Below are 17,814 nucleotides of genomic sequence, written 5' to 3'. Positions count from 1 at the left end.
GAGGTCCACTGAAGTTATACTGCGAAGAATAACCACACGTTGCCGTCAGCCTTCGTGAAGGTCCACCTCCACTCCTATAAATGTATCGGGAGTCCCACTTACATTTGTTGCATGCTTTACTAGCAAAAGTTTTCACGAGTGGGCTCACCCACTCTTTCAGATCCACGGCATGCAGGGGTGAGTTGCCGGTGAAGAAACAGCAGGGAAAGGCCTGTCAGCCCGATAATATCAGTGAAGTTGCCGGCTTAGGGACAGACACATGCATTGCTGTAAAGTAAAGAAGAGCTTCTTCTACAGCTACAAATGTGGATTATGAGTTATTATTTCTACTCACCGTGTACTCAGAAAGACACACAAAATAAACACAGTCTTAAAACGGAAGACAAGGAGTGAAAAACAAGCTGCAGAGCATTCGTAGCCCTACCTTAAAGTTTCCGGGATGATGTCAGTTTTTAAGAAACATGCACCTCTGCAGAGCCGTAATTTGTTGATTGGTTGGCATGCCTGTAATGAAGCTCATGGTTTCATAATTAGCAGCTCCAATTGACTTAGTTTCGAAACTCATACGTTGTTGTACAGAGATTGTCAGCTGCCATTACGCACCACAAATAGATGCTGCGAGGTATCCCGAGTTCCGTCAGAGTCTGCTCGTTACCATTTTGAAATCTGCCTACAATAAGCATGCCATGAATCATTGTGTTTCATTATGTGGCTATAAACTTCAGGGCTTTGCATATCTATTCTCGCTGATTTCAAATTAAAAAATCTGCTTGATACCATTATTTTAAAACTAAGGTATTTTCAGGGGATGATGTAGTTGTCTGAAAGATTACATAAAATATTTTGTGCGCACAGCTTTCACCTGGCGACATGCATGAAGTGGCCCTTGAATAAGACGCAATATTTGAAAAGAATTCCCAATTTCTTGCCTGAATGGCTTTTCCAATACCTGATGGTTATTGCAGCCTCAAGTGGGCGGGCTGGGGTTTGACTGCCAGGGCTTCCACGAGTAAATTGTGGGTCAGTTTAGGGGCACTCCTGTGGGCAGCTGTAAGTGGAGCTCCATTAAGAAAAATAAACCTCTGAGGCTGCAAGGCAGCGCGCAAACTTCAACCTCTCTGTTCTCCACCAACAGCTGTTAACGAGAGAAATGCGATTTAAGCACTGTGTAAACAAGCAACGTCCACACTGACGAAATGCAGCCAGTGAATTGGAAAGCAAAGCCTGTGCGCCAAGAAACCATCACACATAATTGAAGCTTGTATAATTTCCATAGGTACATGCCCAGTCTCCGGGAAGCTGAACATATCTGTAATTTAAGATCACTTATGTTCCAGATGTGATTTTCCATCTTGGGGTGCCCTCGGAGTAATCTGCTTTGTCCCCTCCAACTGATTAATGTGCAACAGATCCTTCGGCACAAACTTATCACTAGCCAGGGGGGTCCTACTTTGCTGAGTTTAATAGTCCACGACCTAGGCCATTCTTCAGTGGCTGGTAACACCGTCCACGCTCACTAATCACAGAGCGACAAGAAACAAAAAACTGGGCAGAGGGCGTAGGGGCTGTCAGCAGAAGTGAATGAGCCCAGGCAGGTTGTGATGGTGGGGCCAAGCAGCACTGAGAGGAACCGAGCAGAGCAGTCGGCCTGAGGGAGAAATTAAAACAAAAACACAATTGGGGCATTGTAAATGTGACAGATACAGCATGATTTTCAGCCCTGTTTACAGAAACAGCCTTGCTAAGCTCAGAGCAAGAATGCTCTGCAAAAGAAAAGGAAACCATCACTAAACACGAGTAGGAAACCAAGAAAAAAGCCTCTAGGGAACAGATAAACAGGACAAAGGGTAATGATACTGTAGTTAGTCCCTGCTGCTGGGAGGAACTAAAGAGACAAGTCACGTTTAAAGTACTCGCACGGGTGTCTCTGTACGTGACGGGCTGCATAACCAAAAGCTGCCTACGGAAATAATAAGCAAAGCAACAAAGGTGATTGGCCCATGCTGCCGTTTTTTTGCTGGGGTGCGTCCGTGCAGTTAAAATGATGGCGGACCAGAGAGGGAGCATGTCTTCAAGGAGTTCTGCCTCCTGATTGGCTGTTGAAATAAACACTGAATAGAAACCTGTGGTGCACGCGCACGCCAGAGGAGCCGACGCGGGAATCGAAACCAGTGGTGCGCGCACCAGAGGAGCGGGGGTAAGGGAGTGCGAAGACGCCGAGACAAGGTAGGGGATGTGTGTGTAAGGAGGGGGTTCTCTGTGTATGTGTGTGCGTGAGTGTGTGTATGCTGGGGGGGTGGGGGGCTGTATGTGTGTTTGCACGTGTTGTGAACAGCCTGCCGGAATCAGAGCGCGTGTTGACGCGCGCGACCTGATCCCGGCAGGCTGCTGCGTGCATGCGCGTGCCAGTCTCTTGTCCTCTCCCTTTCAGTCCTTGAAAGCGAGAATGATTGCAATAGTCTCGCTCTGCGACAGCAGGCCTTTGGCCTGCAATCGCAGGGCGAGACCTAAAAAAGGAGCCACTATGGCCTCTCTTGGAAATATTCTGGACCAGACTGGCCGTAGCAGGCACTGGGCGTTTCCCCGGTGGGCCACCAGGGTGGGGGCTGGTTTTGGGCCTCTGTGGCCATTTTTGTTACTGGGGGACGGCAATATCGGCTGCATGTAACAAAATTAGCTGAAACCGGCCTTAGCAAACAGCTCGGCTGCACCCCCTGCCCCCCAGGGGGAGCCTGGCCAAGCAGTTTGCCAGGGCTGGTTTTAGTTCCCAGTCCGGCCCTGGAAATATTCCCATAGCTGACATATGTAAGGTCATCAACACATACGTTCACCAAACACTTCTGTGTCAATGTTTTAGCCCGCCAACAAGCCTGTGTAGGTCAGGCAGTGCTAGTGACTCTTTTTCAAACTACTGCAAATCCCAGAGGCTAGCCACACATTTTCAGGAAAGACTGCTTTACAGTCTATGCAGAGCATGTGTATTCACAGCCACACATGCCATCAAACGGATTACTTTACTTGCCCTTTAAGCATCTGTTCGTGGCATGTAGTGCTTTAGATTCACATGCGTGTTCCCTTCTCCCCGGTCACCTGCGGCTGTCGTAGTTACTTTATATATTTATGTGATATTTTCATTTAGTATGGACATCGCTTTTCTTACAAATACCTTACACTCCGTTCTTACCAGCATGCAGCAAAGCAATCTAACAGAGGAGTTGATGCCCATGTGCAACATCACCGAGAGGAGGAGTCACCTGACCTTGTGACTTGAAAGACTTCTTCGAAGAAAAACAACTTGCACAACTTTGGACCCAACACTAGATAGCAGAAGTATGCAGAGCATGTGAATCTACAGCACAAAATGCCACTAAACAAATGCTACAGGGTAAATAACATAATCCACCTGGGGCCATTACGCATTTGAGTGTCGTAGTGGCTGCGATGATGAAGAGCCCCCTCCTCCCAAGTTAGTGGTCAGAAAGAGAGAGCCTAATAGGAGAACACCAGCAGGTGTTTTAGGGCGACTTGGTGCTACCCACTGCAACGCAGGTAAACGCGACTTGATTGAAAAGGACAGACCTACACACATCTACAGATGCTTGCAGTTTAAAGAGCTACTTCCCGCCCTGGCCTCCTCTTTATTGAATATGAAGGTATAGAGGGTCTTGTGACTTCCTTTTGCAAGTGCATTGGCTGCATGTTCACTGCTTACTTTCTATAAGGAAATGCTGGATACAAACATCAAATAGAAAAATGAAGTTTAAAAGCGTGCACACCTTTCCTACATCATGTAAGCTATGAAAATAGAGACCTATCATAGGCTTTCTTCTCACTTGCTTTGTAGCTTCAGGCATGCATTTATTGCCATTTGGAGGCTGTGGGTTACCTTTTCAGTTGCTTTTGATTTGCGGTTTATGAATTGAGGCTTATGAGTTCCTCGGGTAGCGTTCAACCGAAGCAATGCTAATGTTGTGAAGTGTAAGATGTTGGATTAAGGAAAATGTAGCTAGATTTTCAAGCAGTTCATGTTGTGCGAAGAAGAGATCTGCACTGCGCATAGACTCCGCGTGTTATAGGGTTTTTCGTAACTCCTATGCTTTCTTCCTTTAGTACCATATTTCCTCTTTTCTGCCCAATACCTTTAGTGTTCTCTTTACCCTCTTTTAGCTTCTGAAACACTTGCCTTTGAAAGTGCCAGTGGTACTAACTCCTTGAATCTTTTGATTTTACTTCAAGCAATTTTCTTTTTTAACACTAGATATTTTTTTCTGCAGGATAAAGAGATCTACCGGTGGCCCATCAAAGAGTCATTGAAAGCCATGATTGCCTGGGAATGGACAGTAGAGAAAGCCAGAGAAGGAGAAGAGGAGAAGACGGAAAAGAAAATAAAGTCAAGAAAGATCTCTCAGTCTGCTCAGGCAATTTATTTCACCTTCACTCTTTCCTTCATAAAGCCATGCGCCTTTAAACGTTATATTTACATTTCCTTTGTCCTTTGTTCTTTCCTCTTTACACTTTGTCATATTTTCCCCTTCATTTGTTAATTTTGTTTTCTCTCTTATTTTCCTTTTCCCTCTATTCATATGTCTTCTTGTCCAATTATCTTAAATGCTGTTTTTCATTCTCTGCACCTTCTCCCTTGTCTGATCTCAATTTGTTCTTTGACATTTTGTCGCCATGTGTCTACAGTTGTCGATCTTTCTCTGCCCTGTCCACTTCAATAGTGGACAGATTTGAAAAAGTTATTTAGTTTTTCAAATATATCTTTTTCACAATTTTTCTTTCAGGCAACCTACGACCCCAGCATCCAGACATTTAGCCCCACCCCCATTGATATGACAGGAGCAACGCTGTCCCGTGAGCTTCAGGTAAAGCCTGCATTTGTTGACGTTTGGTTTGCCTTCTTCAGTGGTGGAAGATTAGGAGATGAGTTGTGACATACTGTCATAATCTAAATGACTAGGTGAGTCATTTATGAGTCAGGTCTTTGATAGCAATTAATATCAAGAAGCTGTATTTCAATGTAGTTCTTGTAGTGTAAATATTTTCCAGCATTACATGTGGTCTTCGCCTGAGGATAGATGCAAACATGTTTGGAAATGTACACTAAGCCAGCAATATCCCTAGAACAGGAAGATGGTTATCCTAGTGACGCCCCTACCTCTCTGTGATCACACAGTGCAAAACATCTCACCTCCAGGTTGCTTCTTCTCTTTGCAGTCTATGGCAGAACAGCTCGCTGAGAACTACCACAACACCTGGGGTCGCAAGAAGAAGTTGGAGCTGGAGTCCAAGGGTGAGTCCTTCCGTCTCAAGTGGTCCTTCCCTTAGCTTCCCTTCTTGTCATCTTTCCTTGCAGCCTCTCCCCTCCTCTTTACTTCCTTTCTCCGCTTATCTACTTGCCCTTCCCTTCCCTTTTTTTCCCTTTCCGTCCTCTTGCTCTCCTTTCCCCTTCCTGTCTTCCTATCAACATCCCTTTATCACCTTGTGCCAGCCCCTCCCTTTCCTAGGAGGAGTCTTTGATAAATAAAGCTGAGCTACTACATTTTTCTCCTTTCCCCATTGCGTCTCAGGAGGAGGGACCCATCCACTGCTTGTTCCTTATGATACACTCACCGCCAAGGAGAAGTGTCGGGACAGAGAGAAGGCCCATGAGCTGTTGAAGTTCCTCCAGATTAATGGCTATGCTGTAACAAGGTAATATAATGTAATGTAAAGTATTTTTTTTAGCTCACTGCTACATGAAAGGCAATCTGGCACTAGTGGAACCCTGTTTAGTAGAGCAAAAAGAACAGAGACAAGGACACTTACTCTACTGCAAACACAGCCGGGTTTTCAAAGATTTCCTAAAAGACAGTGTGCAGAGTCACATACGGATAGGTAGAGAATTCCAAAGTTTGACTGCAACCACAGGAAAAGGACAACCACCGAGTCTGGATCAGCCATTCCTGGTGACAACCAGGAGATTGACACCAGGAGGCGTCAGCTGGCTCAAAGGAAGGTTTTTACAGAACCTCTGTTGCAGGTAAGGTGCTCCAGGATGATGAAAAGTATGAAAACCCATGCAAAGGCCCTTCAAAGAGATTCATTCCAAGATAGGCTGTCAGTGTATAGAATTCAGAGTTATTGAGGCAGAGGACTAACGTGAGCCCGGCAGCAGCATTTTTAAAATGCTGTAGGCAATATATCAAACCCGAAGGGGAGCCTGCAAACAAGGAATTACAGCAATCAAGTCTACTAAGATTATTTGCCTGTGCTACCAGTGGGCGTGTTTCTGGTGGAAATGCCAGAAGTATTTTACATAGCTTTGCCATTCACAAAAGGCAAGTGAATAAAAGGCATTTGACTTGTCTGTTTATGGAAAGGCCTGCAGCCAAATAAAATTCACGTTTACGAACTGCACCTGCTGGCCAAGGAGGAAAACCCAGTTGACATGGCCAAATGTCAGCCTGGAATCTTGTAGTTGCGTTCTGACTAGCGACATACAAGACCTCTGTCTTATGTGAACTTAATTTCTGACAGCCTCTCAGCTGCTGCCAAAATAAAAAGCACGAGAGCTGTCCAAGGAAGAGATGTTGTTGAAAAAATCAACCGCACAGCTCATGAACCTGAACCCCAAATAACGGATCAGTTGAGCAACCATTCGCACATCAAGATTGGATGTGGAGCTCGGGGACAAACCCAGAGAAATACCCTGGGTCAGCGGTTTGCACTCAGAATAGAAAGGTGCGAGAAAAACAGTTTGGGCCTGTCAGTGCAGTTCGGGTGTATCCAATCCAAGGAAATTCCACCAATCCCGGCTTCAGATAACTTGCAGATCAGCCTCTCGTGGGACAGTGTGTCAAAAGCAGCTGATAAATCTAGCAGCACCAAAGCTAAAGATTGGTCATGGTCTGCTAACATTCACATATGATCAACGGTCAAAACCAGTGCTGTCCCTGTGCTAAAAGACGGTTTGAAGCCGGATTGAGTGGGATCCAGGATCTTGTGCTCCTCTGGAAAGGAGGAGAACTGCCTGTTAATACATTTCGCCCTGATATAAATCAAAAGAGTAATGAGATTGGACAATAGTAATTCAGACAAGAGGGGTCTGTTCTAGGTCTTTTAAGAAGCGGAATAACCAATGCTTTTTTCCAAACCTTAGGAACCGACATGTGACGTTCCAGGCACCTCTAGGCCGCAGGGTCATTACCTCTCCACATAACCCAATGCCAATGCTAGTCCCCCATCGACTCCACCCTGAACGGACAGTGTCACAGCAACAGCTCCACAAGCTAGCTAAAGGTGGCCATGAAACAAATCTTTGATGCCCCGCTGGATGACATGCATGTAGGTGCAGTGAATTCCAGGGGGCCTCAAGTTGGTTTACCATGTGTGAATCCGTCCTCAACGCTAACTGTGACCCTCAACATCGGACAGATGCCAACCCCTTTCCCGGTTTGGCTCTGCTGGCTCCAACTTGATCCCTCCCTCAGCACCACACTTGATGCCACCTCTGGCGCCATGACCGACTGCACCGGCTCAAGTGTCGATGCTGATACCGAAGTCGGTAAAAAAAAAAAATGTTTTGGGAGTTTTGCTCAGTATTGGCAATTGTGACGAAACGTTGACAACCGATCCATCTGCCAGCCTCTAGCCCTCCCTTGAATTGTACTGCTAAATTCTAGAAGCATGTCTACCCTGAATGTATGATTATTTACTGTATCTGTTTCTGGCTCCTGTCTGAAGCCAGTTTTAAAGAAAGTTTTTCGATTAAGGACGCTTGACCTAATTTATCACATACCTTACCCTGCACTACTTCCTACCACTTCCACTTCCCTTCCCACAAACTGTTGGGCACTACGATTTGTTACTATGAGAATATATGCTGCGTGCATAATATTTTGTGCGTTGGTACTTTGTGATTAAATAACAATGTACATTCAAGTTGATTATATGTGTTCATTATCTTGACATAAAGCTAATTCTATTGTGTACTTATACTGTTCTGGGACCCTTCCTTTTGTATCAGCCAGGAATAAAAGCACGTCAGCGCCCTGACTCTGAAACTAAAAGGAATATTCTAAACAGAACAAAAACAGATGAAAACACACACTAAAACCCACACATGACCCTTAAAGTTTCCCTCACAAAGTGCCACACAAGTGTAAACAAATGACCCCAATATTCTAAAAGAGAAGTACTCCAAAGGTAAAATGTTTTAAAATAATATTGCCATTTGCTCTAAACTTTGTATCTAGGCCAGAAGAAATGAGAGCAGCTGGAGTTTCAGGTTAGTACATACACAGTAGAGATGATTTCTTTTGTTCAATTACCCCTTTTTTCACATTCACTTTGAGTACAAACTTTGGCAATCTTGGTGCCCCACCCAAAAATTTGGTTCAGTGTTTCGACCATTAACCTTTCCCCGAGGCAGGGGACCTTAGTACCCGTGCATTACCACTGCCATTCAGGTCTCCACAACTAGGAGACATGAACTTACTAACAATCGCTTCAACATCTTTTTCGTGATACTTTATTAAAAATAGGCTATAAAGACATGGCTGATGTTGAATCAGCCCTGCGCAATAATCTAATAGGACAATGAATTATTGCTATAATAATTGCTGTGGCTATACACAACTCCTTTGGCATGTGTTCTTTGTTTCATTTCTTATTGTTTTAAAATCAATTTTTATTCAATATGACATACAAACATTATTTGTAAAATATGTAGGCTTACAGTTACCTGCTGCAAAAACTGTGAATACTTCAATCCAAAAGCATATCTATAAACCCTCAAAAGATGGCCATTCAATAATCTGCAAAGATAACTATATGGACCTCGATTTTAGAAATATATTGTACTCAACGTGTAGTTGGATATTTGAGTCCATCCGTATCAGTAGCTGAAAATCAGGGCCACATCAGACCTGGTGTCCAAAAGGCTCCGTTCTACCTCAGAGAGGTGAGAGATTAGCGGCACCTGGGCGTGAGAGCCCAGAGACAGCTAAATTTAAATTAGGAAGCTTTGAAAAATAAGAAGGGGTTGTATGAACACGAGGCATGTCTTGGGAGGGAAACTAAAAAAAAGGGAGACAGGTTTAGGCAAAAGAGGTCAAGGAAAGACTCTTGGAATAATGCCCTTCACAGGCCATGCCGAAGGACAACTTTTGTAGAGGACGGGGGAAAGGGGTGAGTATGAGTGAACAGGATGAGTGGAAGGGTAAGAGAGGAGAGTGTGATAAGAGTTAGAGTGTAGAGAGATGTGACCAGTATACTCAATCTCTTAATAGGCCATAGGCCCCTAGTTGCAGTTCCTTGGTTTAGGTTGGTGTGCAGCAGGTAGCAAGTCTTGGCTCACTGAGAGTCCTCCAAATGCTTGATTTGCTCCACAGTGCCTGCAAAGGTACTTCTTGTGCCTCTCATGCCCGGTCCACTGGAATCTCTTTGTTACTCACTGTCAATGTTTTTTCTTAAGTATCTTTATTGGCATTTTTCTTTAATTCAGCACAGGTACAGTTTAACTTTTCAAGCAATTGAAGCAAAGTCATGATAACACTTTCATTCAGAGGCAGTGGCAAGTGCAACATTAATATATATAAACCAGTATAATATACTTCCAGAATCCTCAGTGTCTCAGTCCCGTCCCTCCCCTCTCCCCACACCAGTCTGGCATGTGGCTGTGGAGACCCCCTATGAATCTTCTATTGTGAGACCATAGTAATTTATCCACGGATTCCATATTTTCTGGAGCTTTTTTGGGCAGCCGCGAGCCACATATGTTGTCTTCTCCCCTGTCATTTACATGTCCATTCCTTTCTTCCACTCATCTACAGTAGGCCTTTGTGTCGACCCTCATTTGCTTGCCAAATCTTTCTTGGCAACCACAATGCCTAGGTTAAATAATATTAGCTTTGTCTTTGATAAGTGTGGCTCAAATCCACCTGAGCGACTTACCTCACTCATCTATCACTAACAATTTAATAATCCAGCCAGGCAGTGGAGAAGAATTAGACACATATTTATTTAAATAATATTCATCTGCAGATGGGCCCTGTCAGGTCTACACCCCAAGGAGTGCATCGAGAGGACTGACTCCTCTCATCACAGCAATACATTATCACATAGCATGGCAGAGTAAAACCACGCCCAGACTGGAAAAGTACTGGGCTCAGCAGAGGGAGAACAATGAACTCATACATTAGGCATCTGCACCTGCGAAGGCTACCCTGTTATCTTCCCTTCAAGGACACAGAGCCGAAGCTCTGAGGAAAGAAATGCTGAAACAGGGACTTTCTGCTCATAAGGGAGGGGGGAAAACTGTACCATGAGACATTGGAGCTGCAGAGCAAATGTCAGCATTAGAAATCTGCCTGTCATAGACAAGCTTCTTGTTATTATAAGAAAGTATACAAAAATATCAATAATGGTAACCTAACAGATAGAAGGCAATGTACTACAGCAAGTCTTCTAACTTAGAAGGCAAAAATAAGACAAAAGCTTAACCATTACAGAAACAGTTCTATCCAAATGAAGCTTGCATATAAAGAAAAATAGCTCAGTGGGTTGCAGCACATGAATAATAGGCTGTAACTGCATATTTATTTAGACACATTAGGCTAACATATTTACAACATCATTAGCAGGAAAATTACAATCTATCATCTTGGGGAGGTCGACTTCCGGGTGTATGCCTAACCGCACAAGTTTGGGGTCTATAGGTATCTTGTCACGTAATACATCCTCTAGCTCGGTCAGTATAGCTCCCCCAATATTCCTGTATTTTCTGACACTTCCATATTGTGTGAAAATAAGTGCCAAGTTCTGTGTTACATCTAAGGCAGCTGGGTGCATCTGCCCTCCCTAATCTGTGTAGATGTGATCTATCATAGTAGGTCCTATGCAGATGCTTAAATTCGATAAGTCGAAGTAGTAACTTAATGGCTACTTTCCGGGGGCGCATCAGCGCAGTTACCCAATCTAAGTCATCTATGACTCCCAGGTCTATTTCCCACTTTGCCCTTAATTTCAGGAGAGGGTCTGGCTTGTTGTTTATTATCGTCCGATATATCTAGGAGACTGCTTTTTCATTAATTTCGCCCATGAGGAGTCTTCCCTCTAACGGGGCGTGTTCAGGGAGATCCTCTGTATCAATTCGCTGTGCCCCTCATGAATGAGCCAACTGCAAATATTTATAGTATTGTTTCTGGTGCAGGTCATACTTTTTTTGGAAGAAGGCAAGTTCCTTGCGATCTAGTTTATCTTTGATTTTGGAGATACCCAATAGATCCCACCTCTTAAACTCACTCAGTTTTGCAAATTCTTTGAGTTTCCCTCCCACCCAGAGAGGGGTTTCTCTTGTAACTCGATTATTCCACTTTATTTGTCTTTCTACTTTTTTCCATGCAGTTATCACCACTGGTGTGGCTGTTAATAGTTTTGCAAATCCCTTCCCTCCATAAAGGTAATGTGTGTGGGTGTGTTTCACATTGTATGCTTTCCAGTGCATATGTGGGGTGATCTCCTGACATATGTTCCCAGTCATTGACCACTACTAAGTGGACAGCCCAGTAGTATCCCCTAATATCTGGTAATGATATGCCTCGGTTGTACTGATTACGTTGCAACATGGCTAGAGCCGCTCTAGGGGGTTTCCTGTCCCAGAGAAATGTTCATAGTGAGTCATCTATCTTGACAAAAGCTTCTTCTGGGATTGGATAGTTACATGTTCTGGAGGCTATATAGGAATGTTGATAGTATTATACTTTTATATAGTGCCTCTCTGCCTAGTAGCGTCAAAGGCAGCATTTTCCATCTTTGTATGTCAGTGCTAAATTCTTTGAGAACTCTATAGAGGTTATGGTTTAGGGCTTCCGTTTTATTGGTGGTAATGTATATGCCAGGTACTTTATTCTGTCATTTTCTACTTAAAGCTGGCTCATATATTCAAAAGGTCCCTAACCTTGTTTTGCTAGATAGAGACAGGATTTCTCCCAATTTCTTTTATAGAGGCCAACCCCTTTCACTATACACTTGCGAACTTGACAACTCAGATGGAGAATAATCTGGCAAAACAATCACAGCAAAGAGACAAACTGGCCCTCAGATTGACCTCCTTAGAGCAACCACACCAAATTAAGTTGGATAAATTGGATGAGATTGAAAACTGCTCCAGACAAAACAATATACACCTTTGTGGTATCAACAGAGAAGTTGCCAATATAGACCTGGACTTTTATGTGTAACACCTTTTCTCCCAGTTGCTTCATCTGTATGAAGACAAGACATTCAAACTGGTTCACAGACACAGTTTATTCTGCTTTTCAACAAGAACCTTTCACCAGATGTACTGACATGCGTCCATTTCTTCCAAGAAAAAGAGAGTCATCACCTAAGCCCACAAACAGGAAAGGGTACTGTTTATTGGTGCCAAGTTCTCTTCTTGCATAGTGGAAAGATGCAGCAAAGTCAGAGAAATGACATCAAATTTGCAAAACGGGAAGATTCCATATCGATGGGGCTACCCTATCCGTCTGCATTTCATCATTAATGGAAACACCAAGCAGTAAGAGAGATGCATTAAGCAAAAGTGGCGCTGGGTGTGCTGACCCTGGCACCCTCACCATCAAGGACTGATCATACCCCCTTAGCCCCCGAGAGTTCAGAGAGGTGGCGCCAGAAGGATAACAAGTTTGAAAAATAATTTCTTGCCTCACCTATTGCACTTGACCCAGACCTTACCTTTAAAATTCCTCAAAATTATTATAACTCCAATACAAATGAAATTCTGAGACATTATCTCAAAAGATGAAGTGCCCAGAGTCTTGAAAGGTACCCTTTAATGTGCTTCTGTGGGGGGAGGCTTGGGATTGCCTGACATAAATGCATATATTCAAGCAGCCTAAATCTATCCAGCCTTAGGCTGGAATCACAATCAAGAGAACAAACCACTGATAAAAGTAGAACAGGCATTTTCTAAAGCCCCACGTCAATATTTGTTATAGCTTCCTTCCAAAACTAGGTGCAATACCCACGTGCTACCTCAAACCATGTCAAGCCTTCTGGAAAATTTCCAACAAATAACACCGAAAAAGGGGTCCAGTTCCTATCCTTCCCCAATGACACCAATGTTGTAGAACTTTGATTTTTCACCATGCTTGATAAATCCAGGGTTCTGTGGTTGAAAACCAATGCTCGGCTGCCTCTTCCAGGTGACTTCTTCGAAGATAGAGACCTCATACCATTGGAGGCGATCAGAGTAAAACTAGGCCTGACTCAACAAGACGAATATCACCTTTCCAAGGAGTTGCAGTGGGTTAGCAAACAAGAAATTCAAGAGTCAGCAAGTGGAAACAAAACACATCTAGAATCCTCATTTGTTAATATTATGAGTCTTAAGAGTATTACATGACTGCATTAATACATTCAGTAACTCAGACCGCAGTCCAAACTCAAATACACACTGATCAGCGGACAAGCGCAGCGGGAGCGCCGACTTCGCGCCGAAGTCGCGCACAAGTCAAGCCGGTCTGCGCCTGTCCGCGGCCGACCGGGGCCTGGGGCCACGCATACTGCTTGTCGTATCACTTATTCTTCTCAGGACTTATATTCTCTACAATGCTCCGCCCCTCCTGCTCCCCATGTTGCTGGGATTGCCCAAACCTGCGGCATTTGGACTTCTCATTGTCCCCCATGACAACTCGGCTAGGACTCCTACCCTTACTCCTCATAGTAATGCAGTCCCTACACCCACCATGATTAGTTCTCATGATTCCCATTCTATCTCCATTGTATACCTTAACACTTGCTCGCTTCCCAAACACCAATTGGAAGTGTTTCAATTGTTGGACAATGGCAACATCGATATTTTGCTCCTCTCTGAAACCTGGCTACATGAGGACTCTTCCCCCGACATCCTTGCTGCCATCCCCACGGGATTTTACATCCTCCAGTCCAACAGGTCAACGGGTAGATCGGGTGGTGGAGTAGCTGCTATTATTCGTTCTAAATTCCATTTCAAAACTCTGATAACTACTCCTATCCTAAACTCTGACATTCTCACCTTGAAATTTATGTCCCCTAAATATTCCTTCATTTGTGTCCTAGTGTACCGCCCCCCTGTTAATATGCCCCTTTTTTCTTCCCATTTTGGTGATCTTATTTCTCAGTTAGTTATTAATTTGGCTAGAATTTTGATTATAGGTGACTTCAACTACTGGCCATCAGACTCTCAGGAAAGTGGCCTGTCGGTTGAATTCACAGATTTATTATGTGGCCTCAATTGCCAACAGCACATCTCCGTAGCGACCCATAATAAAGGCCACACTCTCGACCAGGTATGGACGGCTAACCTGGATATTTCCCCTCCTTCAGTTTATCCTTGTAACTGGTCTGACCATTTCTTTATTTCTTTTCTACTAAAATCTTCCCTGCCCACTCGCCCTCCACCGGTGTCCAATTTCACGGCACGAAACTGGAAACAGGCCGATACCTCCCATTTTCATTACATCTTGTCAACCACACTCCCCAGCGACACCATTGACATCAATACACAAACTGCTATTCTGGATCAATGGTTGACCCAAGCTAGTGATGTGGTTGCCCCATGAAAATGATCAGAACCAAACGCCCACATGACGCGCAGCGCTGGTTCACTGAACAACTAAAATTGGACAAATTAGTCCTTAGACAAGCTGAGCGTCGGTGGAGGCGAAATTATGACCCTTCACTAAGGACCACTTATACTGATCTATTAAAAAAGTACAAACAATCCATTATTTTGGCTAAATCCTCTTACTACTCCCAGAAAATCATCAGTTCAGCCTCAAAAACCAAGGATATCTTTTCCATTGTAGCTGAACTTTCTCTTCCGGATCGCGTTACTGCCCAGCCCCAACCCTCACAGGCTCTTTGTGACTCCCTCAATTTATTTTTTATTGATAAAATCACAACTATTAAAAACAACATTCCCCCCCTTCCTCGCTCAATGTTTGTGTTCTTCCCCCTTCGAATCCTTGTTGTCTGCATGAATTTCCTCCTATCTCTTTGTCTGAATTTATCTCTCTGCTACAGGTAGTCAGTTCTGGCTCCCCCAACGACTGTTGCCCCCCCCAAATTCTGAAAGATGCTTTCCTGGCCTGTCCAGGTCCCCCACTAGACCTTCTTAACTACTCTCTCGCTACAGGCTCTGTCCCCGATGCTTTCAAGAAAGCCATCGTAGTACCCATTCTTAAAAACCCCGGTTCTGATCCAACTGTTTTAGGCAATTATCGACCTATCTCCCTCCTCCCCTATTTGGGGAAGGTGCTGGAGACCCATGTCACCCGCTGTCTGAGCGCCTTCATTGAAAAATCTCACTTCCTAGATGACCAGCAGGCCGGTTTTAGACCGGCCCACTCTACGGAATCGGTCGTTGTGGCTGTGATGGATGCGCTGAGACAGGGGGCTGACAAGAACCTGGCCCAGGCCTTAGTGTTATTAGACCTGTCGGCCGCTTTTGACACGGTCGATCATGCTATTTTGATCGACCCTGTCGGAAATACGGGTATTCAGGGCCTGGCCTTGACCTGGATTGGGCCCTTCCTCCAACAACGCTTTCAATCGGTTCAACTTTCTACCTTCTCTGGTCCCCAATCTTCACTTTCCTGCGGTGTTCCCCAGGGTTCTGCTCTATCCCCCCTTCTATTTAATCTTTACATGCAACCCCTCCTAGCCTCTCTCCGCCACACTCCTGTTACCATCTTCAATTACGCAGACGACCTACAGCTAATCTTTCCTATTGATTCCTCTTCTCTCTCTTGCTTTAATTTTCAATCTATCATGCCTACCATCTCTGAGTGGATGAACTTCAGCCAGCTGAAGCTTAACCCCAGCAAGACTGAGCTGGTCTTGATAGGAGGGCCCTTAAATCCTTGGAGTCCCAGTTTCTGGCCCCAAGCTCTTGGCCCTCCTCCCTGTCCAGTCAAGTCCGTGAAGAGCCTTGGTGTCATCATTTCAAGCGACTTGTCGATGAGACCTCAAATCAACTCCGTCACCTCGGCCTGCTTTTATCATATACGCAGAATTGGTAAAATCCGAAGGTTCTTATCCTCAAAGGCTCTCATACTTGTTATCATGGCCCTTGTCAATTCACGCATTGACTATGCGAACTGCTTGTATGTGGGGATCCCTGCGTATCACCTTCATCGGCTTCAGCTGGTACAAAACCAGGCGGCCAGACTGGTTTTCCAACAGCCAAAGTACCAACATGTCATGCCCCTGTTGAAAAGATTGCATTGGCTCCCGGTCGCGTCCCGCTGTATTTCTAAAATGGGTTGTACTGTCTTCAAATCTCTGTTTGCACTTGCCCCTGCCTTTATCTCTCTTAGCCTCAATCATCACATTCCTTCAAGGCATCTTAGGTCCTCTGCTCACAACCTCTTAATTACCCCCAGGTATAAACGCAAGAAACATGGTGGCGCTTGTTTCTCTTTTCTTGCTCCTTTTACCTGGAACTCTCTCCCTCTCTCAATCCGGCTTACTTCTGACTACACCATTTTTCGTAAAACTCTTAAAACCTATCTTTTCCAGCTAGCTTATGATTAATCTCCCCACTCACACCTGCTCTTTCTTCCCACTTGTCTCTGAGCGCCATGAAACCAATTGGTGTCCCTGTGCGGTAACAAATTCTTTTAACATAACAACATAACATAACTGGGAGAGAGATTTAGAAATGGAGATTTTGTAGGAAACTTGGTCAACAATCCGGAAAATAGCTTCCAAATCCTCCGTATGCACACAACATAAAGATAATACCTATATACTCTTGACTAGGCGGTACGTTCCCCCACAAGATTAAAGGTAATGTTTGGGCACAAAACAGTGCAGAGAAAGAGGGATATTGTTTCATATGTGGTGGTCCTGTGTCCGTCCACATCTAAACATATCGGTGCCAGATTTTGTCTCATATGATGTCCATAGCAGGAATCTCTTTGCCACTTCAACCGCTAACGTTACTACTTGGAGACCTGTGAGAAAATGATATCAACCTTTTAACCACTCTAATATGGAAATTAATATCCCACCTGCTGGCAGCCACACTGGCTCTGGGCCAGATGTAGCAATGACTGACAACCTCCTCGAACAATATTTTTGGGGAAAAGGTTTGGTGTGTTTATGCAATGGAAAATCTGTCAGCCAACATTCAGAACTGTACATAAGTCTGAAAGATGGCTCTTATGTGTCCCCCACATAAAGAGATGCCAGGTGTTAGGGGGCGAGCTAGCTGTAATATTGACATACTACACCATTCCCAAATAGGTACAGTGTCTCGTTCACAAGAAAACAATGACAATTCTGCTTCACCATACACAGGAGGGCTATGGGAATGTTACATATACTCCCTTTTAAACAGATCTATTTTAGTACTTTTCTGCTACAATCATTGACCAGAAATGTTGCACCGACTGACAGATAAGTGTTATTACTAATATCCATGCCTTAAAAGGCCAGAATCAAGTTGCTAAAAAACAGAAAAACTTACATTTATACTGAGAGCTTGATATTCTATCCTTGCCACTCTTATGGTGGGTTATTGGGGAGCTCTGTGTGTCAACCCTGGCCTGCTGTGCTAATAGTCTTTCTGCTTTGTCGATCTCATGTGTTCTCTTAAAGTACCATGTAAAGACTACACGTTTCATTCTCTCAAGTAATTCTGGTTTCAAACTGCTTCAATTGTTGTAGCATGTCCTGGTTATGCACTGGTTAAACACGCTCTAAATCGAAGTCGAACCGAGCTTTTGAACTGTGTCAGTTTCTTTTCAAAACAAACTAAGAGGCTCTTCTAATAAGGGA

The 17,814-nt window shown here is 44.2% G+C and overlaps 1 protein-coding gene across 11 annotated transcripts in view; it reads left to right on the top strand.

The window, feature by feature from the left end:
• RYR1 (ryanodine receptor 1) overlaps positions 1-17,814 on the top strand; it is a 1,215,008-nt gene that overhangs the window by 607,576 nt on the left and 589,618 nt on the right. For all 11 annotated transcript variants that reach the window (XM_086938669.1, XM_086938668.1, XM_086938662.1 and 8 more), the window contains 4 exons: positions 4,275-4,418; positions 4,788-4,868; positions 5,221-5,296; positions 5,574-5,697. In XM_086938669.1, coding sequence (XP_086794795.1) covers positions 4,275-4,418; positions 4,788-4,868; positions 5,221-5,296; positions 5,574-5,697 — 425 coding nt within the window. The remainder of the gene's footprint in view (positions 1-4,274; positions 4,419-4,787; positions 4,869-5,220; positions 5,297-5,573; positions 5,698-17,814) is intronic.

This window comes from Lissotriton vulgaris, chromosome 9 (genome assembly GCF_964263255.1).
Source record: "Lissotriton vulgaris chromosome 9, aLisVul1.2, whole genome shotgun sequence".
In the NCBI taxonomy this organism is placed as follows: Eukaryota; Metazoa; Chordata; class Amphibia; order Caudata; family Salamandridae; genus Lissotriton; species Lissotriton vulgaris.
This window is presented reverse-complemented; position numbering and strand designations above follow the sequence as displayed.